The sequence below is a fragment of the Trachurus trachurus genome (genome assembly GCF_905171665.1).
Source record: "Trachurus trachurus genome assembly, chromosome: 3".
Lineage (NCBI taxonomy): Eukaryota > Metazoa > Chordata > Actinopteri > Carangiformes > Carangidae > Trachurus > Trachurus trachurus.
In genome coordinates, this window is record NC_139893.1 from 11,835,718 (window position 1) to 11,861,742 (window position 26,025).

The window sequence follows — 26,025 nt, forward strand, 5'->3', positions numbered from 1 at the left end:
GTGTTTGGACAGTTACATAAGAAAAATAGCACTTCATGAGCCGAAGCAACCAGATTGTATTCAGATATGACGTTCAGTGAAATCAATGATTTCTCTCAGGTATGTACTGTCACCATCTCACTGGAATATTTTCAAGGATAAGTTTGCAGAGGGTAAATGCTGTGAGTAAGCACAGTAAACAAACAAGGTTAATGGTCAGACAGTGGTCACGGAGAGCCTTAAATACTGATAGTCTGAAGTCTGGTCCTTTTCTTTTTAACTCTTGGGCAATCCTGAAAAAAAGAGGTTCAGGTTATGAAATGACAGAAATATTTAAACTGGCACTGGTGAATTACTGCACTATTTATTAGTGGATGTATTTATAGAATATGAATATTACAGCAGGGAACTGTCGGCCGAGGCCCAAATCAGGCCAATATTCACACATATACAAACATGCACAGACACATAGTTCCTATAGATATTTCAAGCTTCAGTGAGTGTCCACCTCTTATTTGGTACATTAAGCATGAACAGCCTGTAAACACATGATACTATGTAAAGGCTCATTTCAGTCCAGCAGCACAGGAGTTAAAATCACCGTTTGTCTAATGTGTGATGTCACATCTGCAGCAAACACATTGAACCTTTGCTTTTCCAAGTATTGAGTGTGTGAGTGTGTGTGTTTGCGTGTCTGCTTCTGTGTCTATGTGTCTGGACACTGCATTTTTGCAGCCAACGGTCGCTGTTATGAAAACATATCCACAAATACAGCAGCGTATCCAGTCCAAGAAAAAGAAAATACAATACTATGATAATTAAAAGAATAAAATAAAATAAAATGCACAATTCCTTTTCAGATTAAAAGCAGAGGAAATATTTTCTGAAATGAACCAAAGTCTTTGGTACGGTAGCTGCTGTGGTCCATCAAAAGCTGTTATTATTGAAGTCAAAGAGTGAACACAGTGTGGGGGAAGAGCACTGAAAGCACTGAACTGTAAGACGTACACTCTTCATCTCTTCATCCATTCTCCATGAAGTTATGTAAGCTTTTCCAGTTGTCTTCTGTTTAAATTTTGATGTATTACTGCCATACTTGCTACTCCCATTGATGATTCACGGCTGTGTGTAATTACTTGGATGACTGATTCCTCTGGAGCAGAGTTATGATTGAAAGCTTTAAGATTTTTATTTGTAGGATTAATATTTGCACCTGGTCTATAACTGTGCGTGTGTGTGTGTGCGTGCGTGTGTGTGTTGGCTGGTCATCAGTTCCTACAAATGTCTGTCCGAGAGCAAGAAATCAACATCATTAATTTTATAGCCACATGAATCGTTAAAATATTACAGAATACAGATTTATATCTGGCAAAATTTTTAATTCAAATAAAAAGCAAATGTCTGAACCGATTGGACAATAAAAATCTCCCTGGAAAATGCATTTATCTTCACAGAAAGTGAGTTTAATTTTCTGGCTGGTATATCACTTGGAAAATATTTCCTGATATTAAAAAATTATCAGGGAATTTTTCCAAGAGAGTTTTGCAATATATTTATTTTTCACTCTTTAAAAATCTTTTCCAAATGAAAAAAAACCACAGATGCCTCTGAGAAAGCATTGTGATATTGATATTACAAAATAATATCCATTAAATATAGTCACATCTATAGTCAGTATAGTCAGTCATGTATAGAACAAGCGTAAACAGTTAAATCATTGTAACAAACTTTATTCAGTGACAGGCTGCCACTCAGGACAGAAGCACTAACGTGAGACAGGGAGCTAAAGTACCAACAACAGCTGGACAGGTTCAGTGACACAAACACCTGAAACAGCTTCTTAAACATGCACACTGTGGTTTCTCTGATTCAAACGTAGGCCACATACAGGGTTTGAAGTGTGATGGACATTTTCATATATATTCATATATATTTTTTCTGTTTTATAAAAGTAAAACAGACAAAGAAAAAGAAAAGAACTCTTAATCTATGTGATTGTCATGTTGTCAAACAAGTGCCTTGTACATTTCACAAACACTTTGTTGCTGTAAAATGACATTCGATACAATACAATACAATACAATATAATCTCATAATGAATTCATGTATAAATGCCTGTGTAACCGTCAACAGCTCTGCACATTAACATAAGCATACAGTGGATCTATGTGCATCTTTTTATCTGACAGTATTTTATCCATTGTTACAGGCTCAATTACAAGTCGTAGTGCTCTACAGTGACGTCTGTTGACAGTAGGATTGTCTTTGCAAAGTCACATTTCTGTGCTCACAGGATACAAACATCATGAATGACACAAACAAAATGAATAAAGGAAAATCCAGTGTTTTTACAACTTCAGTTTACTTTTCCGAGCGGTGCTGTTTGTGTCTCGTTAATACCTGTAATAATGTCTTTAGTTTTTCAGTGCCGAACCCACACATTGGTGTTCGATTACACATTCGACCTCAGCTCGGAAGAGATTTTAATGTAAACAGTTACAGTCGGTGTTTGTATTGACCCTGATACAAAGTGTGCACACTGCCTCCAACGCAATTCATCAAGGAGTTCAGTGAGATTTGAAAAAGTTTCTGCTGGAAACAATTTTTTTTTTCCCCCTAAAGAAAGCAGACACTGAAATGTCTTATGTTAAATTATGGCTTTATGATATCAAAGGGTCTCAGTAAGTAAGTAAATCTGTAATCCAGCTATGGGACACAAGTTTGCGTGTCACAGGATTATGACATAACTGAAAAAAGTAAGCAACACCAGAGTAATCTTTTAAGGCTGGATTTTCTATATAAACGTGGTATAAAGCTACAATGCTGTCAGCAAGATAAAGCATATCAAACACGTTTTTTTTTTTACACACATGCAATGGTTGAACAGAAACAGAACAAATGAAACACTCAAAAAGCACATGAGCACATTACTGTAACACATTAAAAAATAGTATAAATTACTACACTTCCACATGAAACCAGTTCTTCCTAAGTGCTACGCACAGTATAATGTAATAATATAATGCCCATCTTTGTAATATAGACGGAAATAAAAATAATACAAATGCTGTACAGAAACTTGGCAAATATTTCTAATGAAAAGGGTTGATCCTGGTAAAGACAAAGGAGAATATAAAGAATACTGCACAATTAAAGCAGAAACTTTCCATACAAGTTTATCATATGATAGTGTCTGATTATAATATATTTTATAAGCAAGTTTAATATTCTAATAAATGAAGGAGCCCCTGGAACTTATTTAAATAGACAAGACTTCATACAAAAAGAGACAAAAAGACTTCATACATCTATATTTTACAAAAGACTATGAAACTGTAAAGTTGGATGAGAGAGTTATTAAACCAGTAACCGCAAAGTTATTGTAGAAATGTATAAAACGGCTTCATCAAGAAGAACATTTTTAATTTTTGCCATCTGAGAGAGAGAGAGAGAGAGAAATCAGCAGCTTGGTTATTTTGCTCTGTGGCTTTTGCTCTACATTTTAACTCATAGTTACGATTTCGTATTTGTCTTGGATGTTGTTCTCCTCCTGTTTTTCAGGCTCAGGGTGGTGCAACTCAATGAAGAGGAAGTAAATGCCCGCTCCAACTGCTCCGCCCACCATGGGCCCGGCCACAGGGATCCACCACCAGCAGCCTCCAGCTCTGCAGTAAGGAAAGGACACACACACACACAGAAATAATTAGGAAAATACAGTTTAACTGTGTCGTTGCTGCATGAATAAAACCTTTAAAATCTTTAACTTTTGCCATAATCAGGTCCACTATCGGCTTTGCAATCATACCTATGACATGTAATGACGTGAACTTTCACCTTAACCCAAACCACTGACGAAAAAAAGTCAGATATCTCAGTTTGCAATGTTTATACCTGAGGAGAATTATGTGCAATTACCCCGGATTACAGTCTTAAGGAGCTCTGTGTGTCACACCTACTGTCCTCATTCTGGCTGTGGCTGACCTCAGACAGACCGTTTTACTTAGCACGGGTTAGATTAGAGGCCTTCTGGTCAATGTGGCTGTTCGGAGAGACTTCACTGCAGGTGAAAGGGCGTCGTTTCACAGAACTAATACACCGGGCCTGAAAGTAAACAAACGTCTGAACGGGTCATCTTTTCCTCCTGAACGCATTCAGGAAATAGACTACAGGAGGGAGGCGGCTGGATTATAGACTTTAATCTATTGCCACAGCTAAGATGATCAGGCCAGGAGACAGTGGGTCACATTGACGCAACATGAACATTGTATGGAGCCAAGTGCCACCCTTCACACTCCTCACTCACAGTCCTCAGCCTTTTTTACATTACATTGCACTGTTTACATCATATCTGTAAAAGATTATGTTTGATTTAGCGCATGAAGCACACATGGATGGCATGAAACTGATAGCACCGAGGGCTTATATGTACATTAAAGCAATCTTGCTCTATATTTGTAAAGGTCATACAAGCCATCTGGTGATGGTTAAAGCTGTAGTATGAGCATGGGAAAGTGTATCTGTCCCACAGTGAAGCTGTAGACTGCTTCATGTTATGTTATTGTGAAGATGTGAAGTCAAGAATCCTGCTTTTAAAAATCCTTGGTTGTACTGAACAACCTTTTAATCCAACAGATCTTTTCCATCCAAGAAGTGTTTTGCTCTCAACTTAACAACCACACGTTCTCTCTGAATGCATTTTAACAATCTCACCATACATGTGTGTGAGTAAAAGAAAGTGTTTTAAAGATGCTCTGGTAAACCATTTGTCATCTCAGCAGAAAACAGGACACCGCTCACAGCCATGAAAACACCGACTTGATCTGGGAAGGTTTGTGAAAAGCGAGAGAAAACACTGAGAAACTAAATGTGGCCTGGAAGGACCTGCAGCTCTGAGCCTACAGCGTTGGCAGCGCTCAGTGGTGAGTTAGAAATCTCCTCAGTGGAAAGGGGCCAGGGAGTGGATGAGATCAGCTCCTGAATGGCTATAGAAGAAGCGTTGGACATTTTAGGGTGCCACGGCTGATACACTGCTTCAATATCACAGGGATTTTGGGGAAAAGAGGCTCTGAACTGGCACAAGAGGCCGTCGCACCGACTGAGTCAACAGTGTTCAACAAAGCGTCTGAGTCTCTTCCAGGGATCACAGCTTCTGCCTGAGTGGGAATTAAAAAGCTTGAATCAAGATGCTGGATAATAAGCTACTCAGTTTCAGGAAGAACAATAGGGATTATGTCAAGGACACAAAATAATTGACCAAAAATGTTAACCTTACACAAATTATCAACGGGGGCATACAGGTTTGTTTGTCCAGCTGGTACATGTTTTTAGATTTTGGAGATGTTTCCGGAGGTGTCCTGTGGGTGTAGGCCACACAAAATGCCACCGAGTTTATATACATGTGGAGTGACGGCTTTGTTTGCACTCTTGGCAAAGTCCAGAGTCGATTTGAGGCAGGGGTGCACCTTGTCCTCTCTTCTGTTTGCAGCGTGCAGACAGTATTTTACACGGACAAAGCACTGATATTAGAGTGGTTCCTGGTGCTGGCTGATCTTATTTTGGGTTTTATTCAGCTGCGGCTGCACTTTCTCTTCATTAACAAGACAACTGAAGTGGTTGGAGCAGGACCAGGCTGGACTGTGCACAAGAGACAGTGTCTCCTGTGTGTCCTGAGAGTGTCAGGGGTTTCCTTAGGACAAGCTCAAGGACGGTGCTGTAAAGATATCTGGGTTGTTTTTGCTTTGCTCCTTTTAACAGCACCGTTAAAGTTGCCTTTTACTATCACGTGTGAATACAAGGAACCCTTTTCTGGAACAGAAGTGAACAGTCACATTTACAAGAGTTAAAGGTGTGCAGTGGCTCTACATGCAAGTAAACCACAAAACATTACATTTACATTTGTATTTCTTTGAATATTTGCTAAGTTTCACTGTCTATATCCATGTTCGTCCCTGCATCTATTTGTTATGTTATGGCCACAACTGTCATACAGTGGGACAGAGTGAAACCATCAGCAGAAATATACACATATATCTGCTGTCACCTACATTATGCGGACATACAAATTACAGTCAAATCCTCATCCCACCGCTTGTGCAGTATGTGATTCAAACAAAGCACGGCTCCATAGCACCGCTCGTGGTCAAATATCAACAAAGTGCTTCAACCAAGAATGTGCTAGATGGTAAAACATATACAAAATAATAATAATAAAAATAACTAAATATGAATTGCTGTTATGAATGGGGATAAAATAAAATGAAGACAGAGAGAGTGAGAAAACCAATTGTGCCATTTCAGTGAAGATGTGCTGAATATTTCATATTCATGTGCGGGGAATCTCTCCCAGTTCACTTGAATCCCACAGCCCTTTTTCAAAATGCAGAGAAAACATGCATGGTCTCTGAAATATTCATTCAGATTGTGTAGAGAGCAGAGATGGAGCTACAAATGCTGCTCTTCGTGCGGGGCAGGAAAGAACAACCACTTGGTTAAACTTGGGAGTTTCTTACATCACACTTTCACTGTGTCTGAGGCGAGATACATAATGGACTCCTGCTTCTCTCAGAAAACATTTCTCCTGTTTGTTATAAGATATAATCCCTGAACATTAAAGACTGATACTTTGTTGTTTCTACGTTGTTAGAATTACCTGAAGACGTCCATGCCCCACCCGGCGACGGCCGTGAAAAACCGTGGGCCGAGGTCCCGAGCCGGGTTGATGGGATAGCCGCAGTTCAGACCCATGGAGACGCCGATGGCCAGGATGATGAGGCCGATGCACAGCGGCTCCATTCCCTTTGGAGCGCCGATGTTCTTCCGGTCAGTGATGGCCAGGATGCACAGGATCAGAGCGCCAGTCGCAATTACCTTCAGAACGAGAGCATCAGGAAGTTAGTTCATGTGTAACGGTGATGTGTGATTTCTTTCTTTTGTTTGTTGTTGTTGTTGCTGAGAGGATGTTTTCCAGTTACCTCATCTACTATGGTGACCTCTGACCTGCCTCTAAGCTTATTATGGCGCTTCCCCTTTCCCCTGGTTTCAGTCCGCATAAAGCAGCATCACTATATAGTTTCATATAGATGTGTATATATAAAAAAACACTCCTAATTAAGTTTATCAAAGTTTTATATATATTATATTTTCACATATTGAACATATTATTTATGCTAATTTTATTACACTTTACTGGTTCAAATTTGGGTTCCTAAAACTCCCATTGTTCATTATCTATTATCAAAACACAACATTAGAAGATGCTTTTACTGTGTAATTCATTGATGTCGACTGAACTCAAAACATTCATAAATTAAATTAAACTTTTCATGTTTCTCATCAGTTATGCTCAGGACTTTGAATAATCAGCTCAGTAACACAATACTGAGTTTTAACCCATAAAACAAACTCTTATGAATGTGAATGTAATTTATATGGACATTTATATGATAGACAAAATAGACTTTAACATCCTAACTGCCTTCACAAATACACAAACTAAGATGTGCATCACGCCTCACACTCACACTCATCCAGACCAGATGGTAGCTATTCTCAGCATCAGAGCAGTATTGTTCATACATCAGTAAACAACTCAATTTATGTCTACATTCATGCCCATGACTGCACAAAAGATACACTCACATGTGTCTCTGTGCTTTAGTAATAACATCATCCACATCAGAATAATTTAAGAAGTCCCTCAAGGCTTATTACTAATATAACATTTAAAATCTGCTTTAATTTCAGTCAATCTGTGTTGTCTATATTAAGTATTAATATCCATGTGCATGTAGTATACAGTAGGCTAATATCAGGGGACATTATTTATCATTTAGTCTTCATCCCCCACCTGATCAACAAAGCCATTCAGGACTGAGAGATGTTTCGCAGGATAAGAAGCGAATATGTTGGCGGTGGCATTGGCACCAGTCACAGCAAATTCTCCATCGGTGTACTCCATCAAAGCATCTGCGGAAATGAAAACACAATCAAAGTGAGCGAATGATTGTTGTCATTACAACTAACAAACTCTTTTTTGTTAATAAGTCAGACATATAAAGCAGAACTCATGAGGCAGGATCATTAAATTAGCTTCACTCCAATCATCTGGTTCTGTAATCCCACTTTCTTTAACAGTTCTTTGGTAATGATGCCATCTACACATGATGTATTGATCACCTACCATAGTACAGCCCATAGACGGCACAGGAGCCAGCAAAGGCGCCCAGGAATTGTGCCACGACGTACACAGGAAACTTCTTCAGCGGTAGCTTCCCCAGGATGACCATGGCCAGAGAGACTGCAGGGTTCACGTGGGCCCCTGGATGCAATGCAACAAAACAAATGAGCAAAAGAGAGCAACATTTGCATAATGTAATTGAGTGATTATGGCTGATATGATTAGTTTCATTATCAGTTAATGTGCCATCTATATCAATCTTCACAATTAATCTTTTTTTCTCTGGGTAAAATACTGGAAAATGTTAGTATAATAGTATAAAGAGTGGAAAATCCTCACACTCAAGAAGCTGCAGTCAGCAAATTAAAATTGATTTCAAACAGTGAACCATGACTGACGAGCAAAAACAATCAATACTGATGCAGCACAACCAGAGATAGCTGTGGTATTCATTCAAACCGCTGACGTGTGAAATCGATGGATTTCCCCTTTAAATAATAACTGATGATCAAAACAGTTGCTGATTATTTTTCTTCTTCCTCTAATTGATTAATTGAACAATCGACTAATTAGCCAAGCATGTGAAGTCTTTTTTGTCGTCTTTTTGGGAGACAAAGTAAGTGGATTAAAACAGTCGGTGACGAGCTGTCCGATCGTTCAGTGCTTCAGTTTAAACCCTCTGCTGCTCACTCATTCATTCAAAACTTTCAGGACATTTCCAAAACAAAGGGCACTGGGTTTGTGTGGCTGTCAGAGTCGTCCTGTTTTCCTATAGTCTACACATTGTCTCTAAATGTTTGAACACATTCCAGTTCACCACAGCCCAGTTGTTACTGGGCTGTGATGGCAGTGTGGGGTCATTTATTTAACACTCTGGGATCTTGGCTTTGACCTCGCTGTGGTAACACCACTGGGGGTATCAGCCATGCGCCCATTGTTAATCTCCCCATCCTGTTCACAAACACTGACCACGACAACCAGCCAGACCTGCCTGTCTGAATTGCATGTGACATAATCTGCCTGAATCTGCTTAAGGCACACGTAGACTGCAGGTCATTAGAGTGACCATGATGTGTCACACTTACGGTACTCTGTCATCTAAAATCTGAGACTACAAAGTGAAAACAATTGTGTTTTCTTCTCCTATGGGGCCGTCCTGCCAGGGAAGCCTAGAAAGCCAGGCTTGTCACACCTGACCCCCCCTCCTCTCCAGAGACCCATGCCCCAGTAAAGCTCATTAGTCCAATACCTATGATCATCTTCAGAGATGTCGTTGGACAGAAGCTTCCCACTGAGCTGTGGACCCCGGGGCTGAATGGCCCAGTCATGCAGCAAAAGCTCTCCATATATTAACCTCCGTGTCCTCAGGCTTTTCTACTATTCCTCTGAAGCTTTACGGCCCCTCTCATTAAACGTGTAGCACAACTAACACTGTAACGTGAGTCAGAGTGATCGCCACAACCACAACCACACTAAACAACAACAAAACACGCAAAGCTTCTTTAAACGTCTGCCGCTTCCCATTTTCTAAATGACTCATTCAAAAACACAAACTGTATGTAATTCCTTATATATTATTCAATATACATACAGTATATTTCCTCAATATTATAATGTAGTAAAACACATGCAGTGAAATTGATTAAGGTTTATTTTATCTCTTCCTTTTCATGTTTATATGTTAAATATAGGGTTATAAAATTAACATATGGCTCTGTCCAAAAAAAAAAAAATCAATCTACCAACAACTCTTAAACTCACTAACTAACATGTTTTTATGTTTTTTTGTTTAATCTGTACAAAATCCAAAGTGTAAAAACACAAATTTGCCATTTTGCATAAGGTTGTGTGTCGGACTGTTATGGGAGTCTCACCAGGCTGCATGATTCAAAGTCCTCATAAATTACTAAAAACTATGACTATTCTTTATTCTTTTATCAAACATTAAACATACTAGATATGCAGTATACATTTAAGAGCTCTTGTGATGGCAGAAACTGAATTTGTCCCATTTAAACAGCTGGTTCCCCTTGTTTCCAATACGTCCATTACGTACAGAGGTTATCATGGCATCAGACACCACAACATTCATATAATCTCCTCTTTCCGCCTTTAGATCATTACACTTTCTTTCCTCCCCCAAAAAATGATGAAAATGACTATACATGCCGCCTGTACAATGCAGCCGTTGACATACAGAATCCCCAAATTGCTCTTTAATGGACATTCACTATTTGTGGCTCAGAAAGCCCTCGAGAAGCACCGTGACATTTAACTATTCCTTCCTATCCCTGTCGTTGCTGCCAAATTTCAGCAGGCTCTTCTTGCTATAATCCTCAAGGAATGCACCTGGTAAAGTCCCATTTGGACACTATTGGACAAAACATCTCCGGTACACTCACACCACCACTCTTACACTGAAATCAGTCCATTCAAGAGTAAAGGTGCACAACAGCACGAAATTGTTTTTTTTTTCTTTGATAAAAACAACAGTTTTTCCCATCAGCACTAGTGATTCAGTTACTATGGGTCTGTTGCTCCCCATTATGTAACACTGCAAGTGGAGGTCTACACCCTTCATAGGCCACTTTATCTAGATCAGTAAACTAATGCAATGATGTCAGTGATCCGAAATGAAGATGCACTGAGTTTTTATTGGATGTACTTGCTGAATGTGGCAATAATAGTAAACCAGAGCAACCTGAATGAATGAATGAATGGGAAAACTGTCAAAGAGATGAGCCACGCGTTCACAACCAAAAGATTATCTCAGATCTCCGCTGCACACAAACACTGAGTGGTGACCTTTGTTACCTGCTGCAGGAAATATTAAATAACTCTGAAGTTTCTTCCCCAGAGAGCCAAACCAAAGAGAACAAAAATTACAAGAACAATCATTAGTCTATTTATCTGTTGATAAATTGATGGTAAATTAATTAACTAATCAATGTTTTATCTAGCCCCTACAAATGTTTAACTTTGCTTTCTATAAATTTAATATCTTTGGGTTTTAGACTGTAGATCTCACAATATAAGCAATTCAAAGTGATCACCTCATGCTTAAGGAAACTGGAGCTGTCGTTTTCTAACATTTTCTGACACATGGACCAAACGATTAATTGATTAATGCTGATTAAACGTCAATTTTTAAAACAAAAAAAGAGACATTTGTCAGATGCAGCTGTGTAGGATCAATTATTTGACAATGAATTGAGAAGTGAATGTTTCTGTATTGTTATGACTGTGAGCTGTGCATGTTTCCATATGAAGCGTGGGTGACTTTTACCTGACACTCCCCCTGCCATGTAGACGGCCATCATCACTCCCAGAGTGAAACCAACGTGGATGGTGAGGGGCTCCCCGAGAGTCCCTCTGCTCAGCACCGTCTGGGCCACTGAACCACATCCAAAGAGCTGGGACACAGACGAGAACAAAAACACAAAGGGTGGAGGTAGAAAGACTCATTGTTTTTAATTATTCCAATTATACCCGCCATTAACACTAGCCCTCTTGTCCACCAACAGCCTCCGACTGCCACGGACAATTTGTCCAACTTTGGAGCTTTGGAGAAAATAATTAATCCCCCACTTATTAGGTAAAAGGCAGAAGCAATTTAGAGGAGAAAAAAAACGTGTTGGGATGAGAGCAGTCATCCAAAAATAAAAAGGGCTGCTGGGGAGGCTGCATGCATCACTCCTCCACTGCTCTGTGTAGCATCTGCAGTGGACGCAGGAGTGACAGGTGGAGCTCAGGTGAGACAGGTATATAGACTATACAACACATTATTCCTCCTCTTCTTCTTCTTGAAGGATATTGTTCTGAAGTGCAAAGTGAATTGATCATTTACTAGAGCACTTATAATTTCCCCCAGGACTTTAGAAGTGACAGGAAATGACTCACTGTGTTTATAATGGATTAAATATTGTGTTACAGTACAGTACACTTCTGGATGAGCTGTGAGTGAGAGAAAACAGTCCCGCATCAGTCACATCTTGTTATGATTTCCACAAACACAAATCACATCTGAGCACACATCAAAGAGAGAGACTCTGTTCCTTCCAGACTCTACTGTGTGTTAACAGAGACATATGAGAGACAGCACTCAGAGCCCCCGGAGACCCACTTTGACACCTTATTAGCATATTGGTTCACAGCTTTAAAGCGGCTGTTTAAGCTGGATGACAGGTGCAGAGGGAGGTACTCACTATCAGGACAAATATCCCCAGAAATTCCGCCAGGAACTCCTTAAAGATGTCCCGCCTCAGGCCAAATCTCTCCTTCATCTTCCTCTTGCTGTCGCTCTCCATGGTTTTTTTTCTTCCCGGTTGTCTTCTTGATGTCTTCCTCCGGCCAGAACAAACAGCTAACAACTACAGAGTAGTGTGTGTAGTAGTCGGTGCAGGTTGCCGCCTCCCAGTCGGTGCGGTCGGACCGTGCAGCCCTCAGCAGGCTGTCAGCCACGTTAAGCTTTCTGCTTCTATTTCCCTCTCTAACCACAAGGGGTCTACTTTTTTTTTTTTATTAGTACTGATGTGGGCTTCACATTGTTGCACTGCCATTCACATCTGACTATATATCTATCTGAAATGTTTGTTTTCATCCATCTTTGCATGGATAACATATATGAAGTATAATTTGTGGCTTTAAAAATGCAATTTCTGAAAGTTTCTGTCTTAATATGGACAATCGATTAGAATTAAGATGACTGAATTGACGGACACACACGGCTTATAGGCTATCAGATGCTAATCAATAAACTCACTGTTGAAAGGCTCAACTTCACAATCACACTCAGCTGTGACTCACAATCACATGATGTTGATAGTGATCACGTTATATTAGCTGAGCTCCTGCCAGTGAAAAAATGGCACAGAGGTTCTATAGTTTATATCAGAGCTTCAGATGAGTGGGTGATATAAAATATATTTATCTAGGTAGCACAAACAAGAACAAAACAATAAGAGAAAAAACCTTCAGCTTATTTTTCTGAAAAGTTTTCAGGTTTTTTTTTTTTTTTTTTTTTAAAGACAATCTATTTAAATACAAAACTTCATTTAGATAACCAGTTTAATACAGCACAGACTTTTGGTTTTCCATTTTGTCAACACAATTTGTTCAAGTTAGATTATGATTTTACTTGAAAAAGATACTATCTATCTATCTATCTATCTATCTATCTATCTATCTATCTATCTATCTATCTATCTATCTATCTATCTATCTATCTATCTATCTATCTATCTATCTATCATTAGGCTATATGTTTCTAAAACTTTATGAGACGTTTTGCTGTTAGACTAGAACAAGAAATTCATTGTAAGACCACAAAAGGGCAACTTTTGAAAAACGTAATTTATTTGTATATCTTTGTTGATAATGAAATTATTGACAATATAAAACAAAAGTTTAAAAAAAAAGGTTTATGCTAAAATAAATGAATAATACTTTTGCATCCATCCGTCCTCATCTTCCAGCTGTCTATGGAAAAAAAAGTGTTGGGGAAAACATCACACTTTTTTTTTTCTGGTAACAAAGTTTAAACTTTACGCAGTCATTTTCTCCTCTATAAGGGGTTTTATTTATTTATTTAGTGTGTGTATGTATGTGTGTGTGTCCTGTCCCAGGCCCCCGTTCCTCCAACAGAGGGAGCTCCATGAATGCATTTGTGGCCTCCTCCTCCTCCTCCTGCTGCAGTTGCAGTTGGCCTCTCCTCCTCCTCCTCCTCCACCACCTCCACCTCCACCGTCTCTGCCCCGGTTCGTCTTATCTTCCGTTCACTGAGCGCTGTGAAACGGTGAGGCGACAGGCCGAGGATGGGATGTTTTGAATGCATTAATCAATGTCACCGTTTCAGGCCCGTCCGCTTTGATGTGAAACAGACACTTTGGAGAGTGTCGCCCATGCTGTGAAGAAAGGCTGATGTGCTGATGGAGAGAAAACATCCTCCCGGGATTTGCAAATGATGGGCCTATACATCTGTCTCCGCACTCCTTTGTCCTGTCAACAGGCCCACACCGTCAAATCTAACATTTCAAGACGCTGCTGGAGGAGATTCAGCTTTGATTATATAGTTTACATCTAAACTAAACTGACCTCAGACGTGAGATCCATTTCTCTTTGTACTGAATCCACATTATCACAACCACACTTCTGACTTACCTGGAGGTGGGACTTCCATGAATGCGTGAGGATGTGCATTTTGTTGCGGGTGTGCTAATAACATGCAGTGGATTTGCTTTAATTCCCCCCATAGTTTCCTGAGACGGGCTCTCTCGGGGCTAATTAATGGATGTTTATTGGGAGGTTTTAAAGCAGGCGCTGGGAGGAATTATCACCTGCAGGACAAATCTCAGCCAACAACACCACAGCAAGTAGCAGCAATCACTGCTCTCCACATTTACATAACATCTTAGACCGCGGGGAGGTTGTGTAAGGTAAATAAGAGCCCATGGGGTGATAGTGAGCCCAGGACAGCAGTTTGACACCTTTATGTGACTTAGGAAATGGTTAATGATGGGCCAGGAATCTCAGTTTATATTTTCAATAAAGAGCAGCTGCGTCTCTTCTGCGCGCTGCTGTTTTCAAGGTGAAGAATTAACTTTTAATCTAAGCTGTCGAGCCAAAGTCCTTAAAGTGCGCAGAAAAAAAGGTGCATCTGAACATTTACAAACAGTGGGGCAAACTCCATCTGCAGAGGAAGATCATGCAAGATAAGATCCAAAAGTTACTAAATTGACCTTGTATAAGACTTCGTTGTGCGTCCTGTGGAGCTGTGCTGGTCTGTTTCACCCATGTGGCCACTTATAAAACACTTGCGCAAAACAGATCCTGTGTGATTTAGAAGTCAGAGCCAAATGGGGAAACGTGGAAGCCAAATGTGTGAACAACATGTTGAATTATTATAAGGCAGTATGTTCGGATTATGTACCAGTGATTTCGTGAATGACATGACACCAAGCAACATGTTCTGCTTGGTGCTTCTCTGAAGTGAAGTTTGGTAAAGTTTGAATTAGAGAGCAGTCAGCTGCTGGGGAGTGGGAGCCGGAGTGCATCGGGAGTGCGAGGTGGGTGGGGTGGACGTGTTTCTCCTCCTTAACACGCATGGCTGAGGTCGTTTATGTAAATGCGCGAATTTAATTTTCAAAAGGACAGCCCTTCTCTTTGCCCAATGAAAATGAACCGCGGCTGACACCTGGCTATAAACCCAGGAAGAAACCCAAAGTCCTAATCACAAATCTGGAGAAAAAACCCAGAGAGGCGCAGCAGCAGCTAGGCAGACGAGCAGGAGAGAGAGAGAGAGAGAGACGGCCGTGATGACTTCCAGTAAGATCGAGATCCCCGGAGAGGTGAAGAGCGACCCCGCTGCTCTCATGGCATCCCTCCAGCTGATGCCCTCACCGGTGCCCAACCCGGAGATCAAGTACACCAAGGTCTGTTCCTCTCCACACACCCCTCACTCAGCCGACCGACTCACACTCACTTACACTCGGCTTGTTCCTCGCAGATGTCTCCTGTACCTTTAACCAGAGTTTTAGAGAAGTGCAGCAGCCGGAGCTCAACTTTTTTTTCTCCCCCTACTCTCTGTGTGTGTCAGCAGCTGAGCTCTCGGTTATCAGAGCAACAGCACAGCTCACTCAGGAGCTGGAGCTGAGAAAACTTCCACGAACAAAAGCGTCGTAGCTTCCACCTCAGACCTGATAGCGGACGAGCGCACGTTTTAAAAGTCCCGATCAGTTTTTTTTCCGCGTCCACGTGCTCAGTGTAGATCAGCATTAAATGATCCATAACAACTTATTTCATAGCTGAAGCAGATCAAATATAAAATGATAATGTATATTTTTTATAAAGTAGGCTACTAAATAATTTAATTGTTATGTTATCTTGGTGTCAACTTCCAAAAAAAAAAAAAAAAAAAACTAATCTGACTTTTTAAACCATGAGTTTAAGGCCTAACGTTACATCTCTAACGCAGACTTGAGCTTATGATAAAACCTAATTTGGATTTTTATGTATTTTGTGCCAGTTATGACTGTACATGCTGCAAAATCGCATTTTTATTTTATTTTATAGAGGCAATAACGTATTAATAAAGGGCGTGTCACAGCTTGAGTGTGTTTTAGCAATAAACTGAGTAAAGCTGCAAATATTTATATAACTCTGGGGCATGTAGAGGATTTTTATAACTGTTACTATATTGTTTATATTTATTCAACATTGCACCTGAAATAATAATTTAACAGAGCCAACATCTTCAGGTTACTGCAGGAAGTCAATTAGCCCTAATAAAAGTATTTTTCAATTACAGCCTCTTAATTAAGAGACATAAAGAAATTAATTGAAGGGATACATGTAAAATTGAAATATAGCTAGATTGAATCCAAACCTTTTTTCCTTTAATTATTATAATTTCTCACTTAGTGTTTCTTAATTCTCTGTAATTAAGGTCGCTCACAGTCATATTAGGCATCAGTGGAAAAAGCTGAACTAAATACAACTAACAGCCTCTCTACTTGGTCTGAAAGTATTTTCCTTTAATGACATCAGTGATCACAGCAATTTGAGAAGCAGTGTGAGAACACACTCACACACTCACAGGCATTGTCTCATTATTATACTACAATCACAAAGTTGCATCTGTGAATAAATTGTTTAGGATTAAATTGCATGTTTGTCAAAGAAGAAAGAGAACGTGTTATCAGAGAAGTTTGTAGAGTCGCTCTGCAGCCAGAAGTGTGTGGGTGGAAGAAAGGGGGATGCAGCAGAAACAGCTGGACAAAAGGAGCATGAGTCAAACAAAGAACTTTATTTGAGTCATAAAACAAATCATGTTGCGAATATAACAGAGAGAAAAAAAACTGCTTTCAGAAAGATTTGAATTAAAACACTAGGTCATAACTCAGGATGCTGCGAGTTAACTCTACAATGAATCTACAGCGAGGAGCTTCACCAGTTTGTTGCCATTAGTTAAAAACAGTGATAATTAAAGCTATAATGAATCAGTCAGTCTCAATAATATCATTTTTATTATTCTTCACCCACTTTTAACGTTGAGCCAGTGACACACATACTGAAAATGCAACTCATAGTAATTGCTGTGTTTTGAAAATCTATGTTATTATTAAGTTTATCTGAAGTAAACGTGTGCGGACACTTTTAGCTCGAGGTCTCATCATCCGTCCTGAAAGGGTCTTTTAGCTGCAGAACAAGTGTTTTTTTTTTATGATTGTAAGATTAAAGGGCACTTCTCACAGAGGACAGATTAATGATAGTGTGGTGTAAGTTCATTCAGTGCTATTACTGCTGCGTGTTAACACATACCTCAGTGTTTTAAGTGCAAAGGGCAACGCTGCCGCTGCACTGTACAAGAGGACGCTACGTGTTGCATGGGCTCTGTCGTGTTGCAAGCTTTCCATTCTCTCGCAGAGCAGAGGGTTAGTTAAACGGGTGGACACAATGGTGTACAGGAGGAAATTTAGGGAGCGACTTGGTGAATTAACCCCCAGGAATTTGGATCATCCAGTCCCTGTTGGTTTGGTGGACATAGGGGGCAGAAGGGCCCTGATTTATGGGCACCCCTGGCGTGGGCTCTCCTCACACCCTGTTCCTGTTCTCCACCCCACTGACTGCAGGGGAAACAGCCAACACTGCTCTCTGGCCTGTTGGGTGTGTGGATGGAGCTGCAAGCAGATTTTTCCTTAGATGTAGTTTTAATGATAATGTGCAAACTTTTTTTTTCCTGCAGTATAACCTACAATGTTAATATTTTTTAATTACTTGCATTAAAATTTGAAAAACAATTTGAGAAACATCAGTAATTCACTCCTTGGGAGTTTTCTTTGTTTTACAATGCACAGATTACATCTGCGCAACAGAGATACGACTGATAGACTATCATTACTTAACAGGTTTGCTTCTGTAACAGGGAAGCATGTGATAAAAAGTGTTATTGCAGTCGAGGTTTGCCCCTTGTCCTTTTCACCGAGTCATGAACTGTTCACCCTCAAAGGCACATTGTGTGATTGTATCATCAAAAGCGATCCTCCTTCTCGTGTGCATCTGTATTAAAGCGGAGCTCTGCTAATAGTTAGAGTTTGTAGTTTTCACACACACTTTCTCTAGTCGCTAAAACCACAAGCAGGAAAGCTTTCTCCCGTCCTACCCCCACATTTCTATCACTCGAAGGCTCCATGCAGCAGCTGGGTTACAAGATAGAAATAGTTTAAAGGTTGATAGGACCACGGAGGAAGCCATAAATAAGACTGCCATGATAGCTATTTATTGTGGCGTGAAGTGGAGAGGAGAGACTCTCATTTATGAATAATTAAGGAGGAACTTTTCCTGACGCTTTTTTAGTGGGTGATACCTTCGACCTCTGTGGTTTTTCACACTGTTCGGTGTTAAACCAGCCACTCAGTGGGACAAAATTAACAAGAGTGGAAATAGACGCAGGGCCTTGTTGTTTTTGCTTTGAAAGAGCACTCTATAAAGGGTTTTATTTTGTGTGTGTGTGGTAATTATGCGAGTGAACATGTCCTTGTCCTTTATCAAGCTTCAACAAATGAGCGTAGTTGGTTTATAAGAAAAAAAATCTGCATTTTTCACTTATATGTTTTATTTGCTGTGTTTGTGGAACTAATACAGGAATGAGATAGAAAACAGTGTAAAGAGCTAACTAGGATCAGGATGAGTGGCCTTGTTAATTAAGAGTTACACATCTTTTAATCTAATCAGCCGTTGTAAGTTTTCTTTGTTGCTTTGCTCACTGTGGCGTTAATTCACTTTCTACATGGGAACCTGTGCAGAAACCCGTGTGTGTTTGTAGAGCTCTTCTCCATGCAGAGAGACATCTACTCACTTTGGATGAATAAGAGGCTCCATCAGTCTGTCACTGATTGAGATAGTACAGATGGAGGCTTGGGGCTCCCCAATGCTAGGTGCTGTCCACTGGGGTGTAAATTATGACCCTGTCTCACTGTGTGGGTTAGTGGCCCTGCCTCGCCAGAGCCTGACCTGCAGCTCTGGAGTTTTTCACTTCAAAACCACCATCTTACTGCGATCAAGATCAAACAGAGCCAAAGTTAGGGGATACTGTGCAACTAAATGATTTATCACAACGAGCGCAGCGAGAACCCCCTCCACCCCCTTCTATGTCTTTGCTTACACAATCCCCTGTTTCTCACTCTCTCGCGCGCACACACACACACACACACGGCTATATACTCTCTAAAACACATCTCTTTGATTGTGACAGGGTAAGTGTGCACTGCCATTAATATGTCCATTGGTGTGAAATGCCTACTTGTGCAGCGAGTGTAAATTATCATCTTAGTAGACACGTCAACATCGTGTCCCCTGTCTCTTAATCACTGTTTAAGGAAGAGCAGTGACAGCGAGGTTACCCTGTTAACTTCCCATACCTTCACTCTGCAGCCCTCTTGACAAGGAACGTGTAAATCCTTATGGTGTCATTATGAAAAACACTTGGCTTCATAAATCTGCTGGCGGAGGCTCTCTCGCTCTGCAGCATCAGACACAGCAGAGACACAAGTCTTCTTCTAGATGTTTATTCGTCTGTAGGAAAACGTCACATCTCTCTTAAAAAACGACTTTCTGTCTTTTTGTCCTCTGATCCTTTCAGTGAAAACTACGTGAAAAATGTTTCTTTGAACCTCTCCCTGACCTGAGATTTAAAGAACGGTTGAATACACAGGAAACTCATTGAACCTCAGATGTTTAGAGGAAGAAAAACACCAGTAGTGAGAGGAGAGGTCAGCTTTATTGTTGATGCATGAAAATTAGACTGCGTGTATGTCGCCTCTGTGTTTTCCTCTATTTTTCACTAAGCTTGTAGAAAAAATTATAACATGTTTTGTCTAGGGGAAAATATTTAGATCAAGTCTGAAAGGCGATACATTTACGCCTGTTGTGTTATGGCAATTTTCCCCTCTCAGATATTTGGAAATGGAAACTGATTTAGCTAACTGGATGAATTAATAATGTAACTATTGGCTGGATATATATGTATTTATAGGATAAGAAACTGACCAGAAACTTTCTTGAATTGCTTTCAGCTGTAAAATCTAATTTCCTTCTTAGAGTTTTCCAAAATATATTAGGAAATTATCATCATATGCACCTATAAGAAGGATTTAAATGTGAAGTGTGTGGTGCTGCAGTGATGTGCACAGTCTGCTACTGCGGGGAAGTGTATTAAATTTCTGAATCAACTGAAAAATTGAATAAGAAAATATTTGTAATTACAGCCTTATGTCAAATTAATGTTTCTCACATAACTCCTTGGTCGGGATGAGCGACTTTTAACCACTTGCCTGCACACACACACACACACACACACCGACCAGACAAAGACGTTTGCCAGTCAGTGACAGCCAGGTCGCCCTCGCCAAAACCCGGGAGCGCTGGGTGGCATTGTCTGTGGGTGTGTGAGTGAAAAACATGAGGGCTCCACGGTGTCAGACATGTGGAGAGGAGTAGGAGAAAAAAACACCAGCTGGTCTCCACTTTCACATGCTCTCCACTCACTTGTAACAGTAGTAATTATAAGACTTTTTGAAAGCCATCCAGGAACAGAAAGGAAATCGAGGTCCTGTGATAGAGGAGGATATGAAACTTCCTGCGCAGACGAGCGTTGCAGGTGCCCGGCTAGGATTCGTGTGGCTGTGGAATCTTGGCGCCTTGCGGATAAACACACTCACATATAAATATATATATATATTTAAACCCTCACACACACACTTACCCACTCCACCTCTCATCAACCCCCCCTCCTCTTATTCTCCCTGCTTTAAAAACAACACAAAAAAACACAGACAAGAACCAAGGAGCATTACATATTCCTTCAGCCTTTAGCATCTGAGCTGTGAGAAGAAGCAAAGAGCCAAACAGATGTTTTGTTGGCTGCAGAAACTATTTTGGCCTTTCTTACTTCCCATTACAGTTCACTGCTAAAAAAATGAATTCTCACACACACACACAAACACACACACACATCATTTTTTTTTTTTTTTTAACTTTAACATCCTTCTGCGACAAGGTGAACTAATTGTTTTCATTTAGAGTCTTTAAAGTTTTTGACCAAATTAGCAAAAAGGGCAGCGACTTGCATCCGACAAACAAACTTAAAACCGTGTTTGTTTACTCCATGTGTCATCGTTTCATTATCCCCATGGCCGGGCTTGTCTGTGGATGATGTGATTGACAGCTTTTGAAAAGAAAAGTATGGGAGTTGCTAAATGTTTGCAGCTGCCCTGTGGCCCACGCACAAAGTCCTGACCTATACGCTCACTGCTTTGCTCTCATCCACATCAGGCCTCCTCGTTATACATGTCAGGCATCACATATTAGAGCGTGTTGTCAGTTTTAATGCTTTTTAAAAATGAACCTAGCATTGTGCAAAATGTTTAAACTGGCTTCATCGCAAAAAGTTGTTGTCACCATCCTCAAGTTATTTCCGAGGAAACACTTGGTGGTGCAGATTTTTAAAAACATGAAACCGTCATGTGAAGTGATAATAACAACCCCACTGGGAATGGGAAAGAAAACACTATTTGTCATTTGAAAATGTGCACTCTTGCACTTGTTTTTTCATTCCTGTGTTCTTTGCCCCTCGTCCAAATGATCCTAAAAAGCAATTTTAAGAAACCTTGAGAGTTGATTTACAGCTCGGGCCTGTCATCTTAATCAAGTCTCTCAATGGAACGAGACAAAAGTCTAACACCAGTCCGAGCCCAGAGAGAGGGCCGAGCCAAACGGCGGCTGACAGTTGTCCTTTTCTGGCCGTGATTTAGGTGGCGGCCTGCTCCACTGTTCTCGTGCTTCATCCGTTCTCCTTTAGCAGCGTCTTGTGAGAGGGGTTACGCCATGCATAAAGCTACCCATGGTCTGCATTCTTGCTTGGACTGTTGAGGCTGTCAGGGGGCTCCTCTGATTTAGGGCGCCCCACTTCAGTGGCCCCTATAAATTTAAAAGCTAATTCAGTGCTCTACAGGACTTTCTGTTTTTGTAGCTGGCCCTCTGCTCCTTATCGTTACTGACAATTTTATGAAGTGCTCTTAATGAGCGGCAGATTAAAGGTGGCCTCTGATGGAAGGCGCCTGAGAATACCGGGCTGGTGCAGAGAGAAGCCACTCTGGCCTGTGTCTGTCTCTACGTGAGTGTGTGTGTGTGTTTAGGTGTGTGACCACTACAAAGGAATGAGTCTGCTAACGTATGGTTCTGCTGGGTGGTACACACAGATACTGAACACCTTAAACGTCTTGCATGTGAGTTATTCATATGCAGAGTCCACATTATGAGCTCGGGAGCCGTGGGAATGAGGAGGAGGAGGAGGAGGAGGCGAAGGAGGAGGCGAAGGAGGAGGCGAAGGCAGGCGGAGTCATGTGTTTGCTGTGACTCCCAACAGTTTTTTAGACTCCCTGGCATTTTATACCAGCTCAAAAGTAAACACGGCTAACAGTTTACAGCCAATTAAATAGTACTTAAAGCTCAGCGTTTATGGAGGTAAACATGTTGGAGAGTTTAGGGAGGCTTAGGCCAGTGGGATACTTGAACCCTGCTCTCAGGTTTGCTCTCAGTGCATCTGAGCTCCTCTAAAGTAGAAGGACGGTAAGAGCATATGTATACACAGAGGGATTTGTGCCAGCAGATGTTCTCCTTGCACTCTATTTATCAGACAGACTGACAGCCATTAAAAACAGTGTGTGAGTAGTCTGCCTAATGGATCTAAACATGTCAGTAAGAAAGGAAATTTTTTTTTTTTTTTACTTACTTAACTTGCGTAAGATATAGTCGCAAATTTCAAATCACACCATGGATTTTGTTCCTCTTTTCATCGGCCTGGTATGAAGGATTTCTGTTTGTCCTCCGCTGACATAATTCTCAGTTTGTGATTGTGTAAACATTTGTTTTTCTTTTAGGTCTCAATAGATGTCGAATGTGTCCTGTTTGGAATCCCAGGCGGTTGTTTAACGGAAGACTTGCTTTAACGCATCACAGAAACCAAGCGCGGCACGTGTTTTATGATCTCGTAAACGAGCAGTGATGTTGTGAAACGTGTGTCTGTGTGCATGGGGAGGGTGGTGGTGGTGGTGGTGGTGGGGGTAGGGGTGGGGGTCTGGTGTCTGATAGGGATTTATCTGCCCCCACCCCCCCACCACCAACCCCCTACATCCACCCACCCCCTTTGTCTGGATGGTGGAGCACTCCCCAGAGAGCAATGCTGGACAGGCAGGAATCTCTGTCCAGATTTCCAGAGATTCTCCCATATCCCTTACACAAGAGCCTGGAAGTGCTGGGGCTGTTAGTGTTTCACAGCCTCAGCTGCAGCAGGCATGTTACCGCGGCCAACATGGTGTAATGAAATGATTACTTAACATAACATCAATATTTAAAAATAAAATAAGGTAGTCATTACTCTACCTCCCCGCTCGAGCTCAGCATGTTTGCAAATCTTTGCATATGTTAGGGTTTAATAATCCATTTGTGCGTTTCATTCGTGTAAAGAAACTAGATTCATGACCTGTAATCTCTTTAAAGCTGGTTATTTATTACTGAATACTAAAGCTTGCCATCTTCTGCTGCAGATCTTCATCAACAATGAGTGGCAGGACTCTGTTAGTGGGAAGGTCTTCCCCGCCTACAACCCGGCCACTGGAGAGCAGATCTGTGAGGTCCAAGAAGCAGAGAAGGTAAATACACACATCATAGGTAACAATGACACAATTATAAACGATCCATACTCAAAAAGTATTACTTTACTTTATATTTATTATTGTGTTATCGGATGATTATTATTTATACGGTAATATATGGCAGTTTGATGTTGTAGTTGGTCGCCTCAGAGCAACAGTGGTTCTTTCTTGTATGTTTTGGATTCAAAATCTATCTGAAGCCATTAAATCAATGCAGCAGAGGAAGGAGTGCAGTATTTTCCTCCTACATCGCTTCATAGTTTGCAAATCTAGTTTCAGTTTTACTCAACTTAAATCTTGTTTTTAGTTTTTTTATACACAAGTAAACTGTTTCTAAAGAATTAAGATAAACTGAAGCACAATATGAGATGGGGCTCTTATTGTTTTTTGGTGAACTGGCACTTGTTCTTGCACTTTTCTAGTTACTGTAACTTTGTTCAGAAAAAAAATATTCATGTATTCATGTATGCTACTGTTGTGAGGGAGTGTAAAAACACACCTGTCTACTGGATGAGGTTCAATAATTAATAATTTCCTTATTCTCTCCCAGGCTGATGTGGATAAAGCAGTGCAGGCGGCTCGTCTCGCTTTTTCTCTGGGCTCCGTGTGGCGGAGGATGGACGCGTCTGAGAGAGGCCGTCTGCTGTCCAAACTGGCCGACCTGGTGGAGAGAGACAGTGTCTATCTAGCAGTAAGTTTACTGAATATGGCATTAAATAACTCTGAATTAAATAGTGTAAACTTTAATTGAAACCTTTTTATTCCATGGACATAATCCAGGGGATTTGTTTTTTACCCTGTTGATTTATCTATGTGTTTATAACAGCACTGTAACTGCATGAAATAGTTTGTATTTGTCTTAGTTTTTGCAGTAATTATACATTTTTACACCTTCTGCAAAACATTTTGAGTTACCACCGTGTTTGAAAACACAAAAAAACATGCTTTTCCTTAAAGAGAGCGTGTAACTGTAACTTAGGGGCTATATTTGAAGTTTAGTGTTATCTCAGTGTCACATTTCACCCATGAGAGAGTGTTAAGGCTGGAGCAGCGTGGAATTATGTGAGGATCACAAGGTTATATCACATATTTCTCAAACATCTTCCCCCCGTCTCTTTTCAGACTATTGAGTCACTGAATAGTGGGAAGCCCTTCCTGCCCACCCTGTTTGTGGACCTCCAAGGAACCATAAAGACGCTGAGATACTTCGCTGGATACGCAGACAAGATCCACGGCACTTCCATCCCAATGGGTAAGGTTGGGTACGCCGTCTCAGGGAAACAGATGATGAGAAACAGAGGGGTTGTTTATCCATTAAGAAGCCATAGATTTTTTTTATTATTATTACAGCTGGGTATCAAATCAAAAGTTAATTATTTATTTAAACCATTTATCTATTTGTCTACATTTATTTATCTTTCTGTTCATTTATTTACAAGTTAATAATAATGTCATATTTGTACAACTCCTTTCATTAGGACAGTAAACATAGAATCATAAAAAGCCTCCATAACTAAAGAAGCTGTCAAATTATCATTTGTGTGACGTTTTGTTTCTGGAAAGAGCAATAGTCACAAGATGTAATACAATAACTAGCATTATTTAAAAAAAAAAAAAAGAAAAAAAAAAAGAGACCCTGCAGAGTCAGATAATCATCAATAGAGCACTATGAGTTGCTCTTTTTAGATCTGAGGATATCGATCATAGCCGCTTTAAGATTGCACTGAAGGCGTATTTAGTTGAAAGAGATAAATTGTTTTGTATAAAAACCATACCTATACTCCAGTTGCATAAGATATTAAACTGGAAATCAATCCAAAACACTAACATTGATCATCACGGCTCTAAGGCGGCTGAATTTGGGGGTGGAAAAGGAATAAGAGAGATAAGAGGACATGGGAAACCTCCTGATACCACTGTATGGTCCCTCTAAAAAGCTTCTTTTGCACACTGCTGCCAAACCAACCATGCTGAGCCTTTTCTCAGGGCTTTGGTTTTTAGCGTTATTCCTCTTGTAAGACGTTAAGAGAAAATAAGCAGGGATATTCCTGTTGCCTGTGTGAGGTACGACAGTCAGTACATCATATTTGTTCACCTGTCAGGATGAGGTGCAGCACATCTGTCATCACCAACCCCCCTGGCATCTATTCATCTCCCCCA

General features: G+C 40.5%; 2 protein-coding genes across 3 annotated transcripts in view; one reads left to right on the forward strand and one right to left on the reverse strand.

Annotated features, from left to right (window-relative positions):
- Positions 1-1,030: 1,030 nt before the first annotated feature.
- aqp9b (aquaporin 9b) lies at positions 1,031-14,006 on the reverse strand. Its single transcript, XM_083997661.1, has 7 exons — positions 13,884-14,006; positions 12,361-13,843; positions 11,442-11,568; positions 8,159-8,296; positions 7,826-7,944; positions 6,629-6,846; positions 1,031-3,644 (listed from the first exon to the last, which is right to left on the reverse strand). Exons 2-7 carry the CDS (start codon positions 12,460-12,462, stop codon positions 3,482-3,484), a joined length of 867 nt encoding a protein of 288 aa, XP_083853787.1. The 5' UTR covers positions 12,463-13,843; positions 13,884-14,006; the 3' UTR covers positions 1,031-3,481.
- aldh1a2 (aldehyde dehydrogenase 1 family, member A2) overlaps positions 6,670-26,025 on the forward strand; it is a 30,905-nt gene continuing 11,549 nt past the window's right edge. The window contains exons 1-4 of one of the 2 annotated variants that reach the window (XM_083997621.1): positions 6,670-6,798; positions 23,758-23,862; positions 24,416-24,556; positions 24,988-25,117. In XM_083997621.1, coding sequence (XP_083853747.1) covers positions 24,482-24,556; positions 24,988-25,117 — 205 coding nt within the window. In that variant the 5' untranslated portion in view covers positions 6,670-6,798; positions 23,758-23,862; positions 24,416-24,481. Of the gene's footprint in view, positions 6,799-15,384; positions 15,586-23,757; positions 23,863-24,415; positions 24,557-24,987; positions 25,118-26,025 lie in introns of those variants that run through there. The other variant, XM_083997620.1, reaches the window with a different exon arrangement.

What these genes read in the sequence shown, in the direction of transcription:
- aqp9b (XM_083997661.1), bottom strand. Translation starts at nt 12,462, where the DNA reads ATGGAGAGCGACAGCAAGAGGAAGATGAAGGAGAGATTTGGCCTGAGG. An exon ending in CATGGCAGGGGGAGTGTCAG is followed by an intron (nt 8,297 to 11,441) that starts GTAAAAGTCACC and finishes CATTGCATCCAG; the next exon opens with GGGCCCACGTGAACCCTGCA. An exon ending in TGAATGGCTTTGTTGATCAG is followed by an intron (nt 6,847 to 7,825) that starts GTGGGGGATGAA and finishes CTCGTTCTGAAG; the next exon opens with GTAATTGCGACTGGCGCTCT.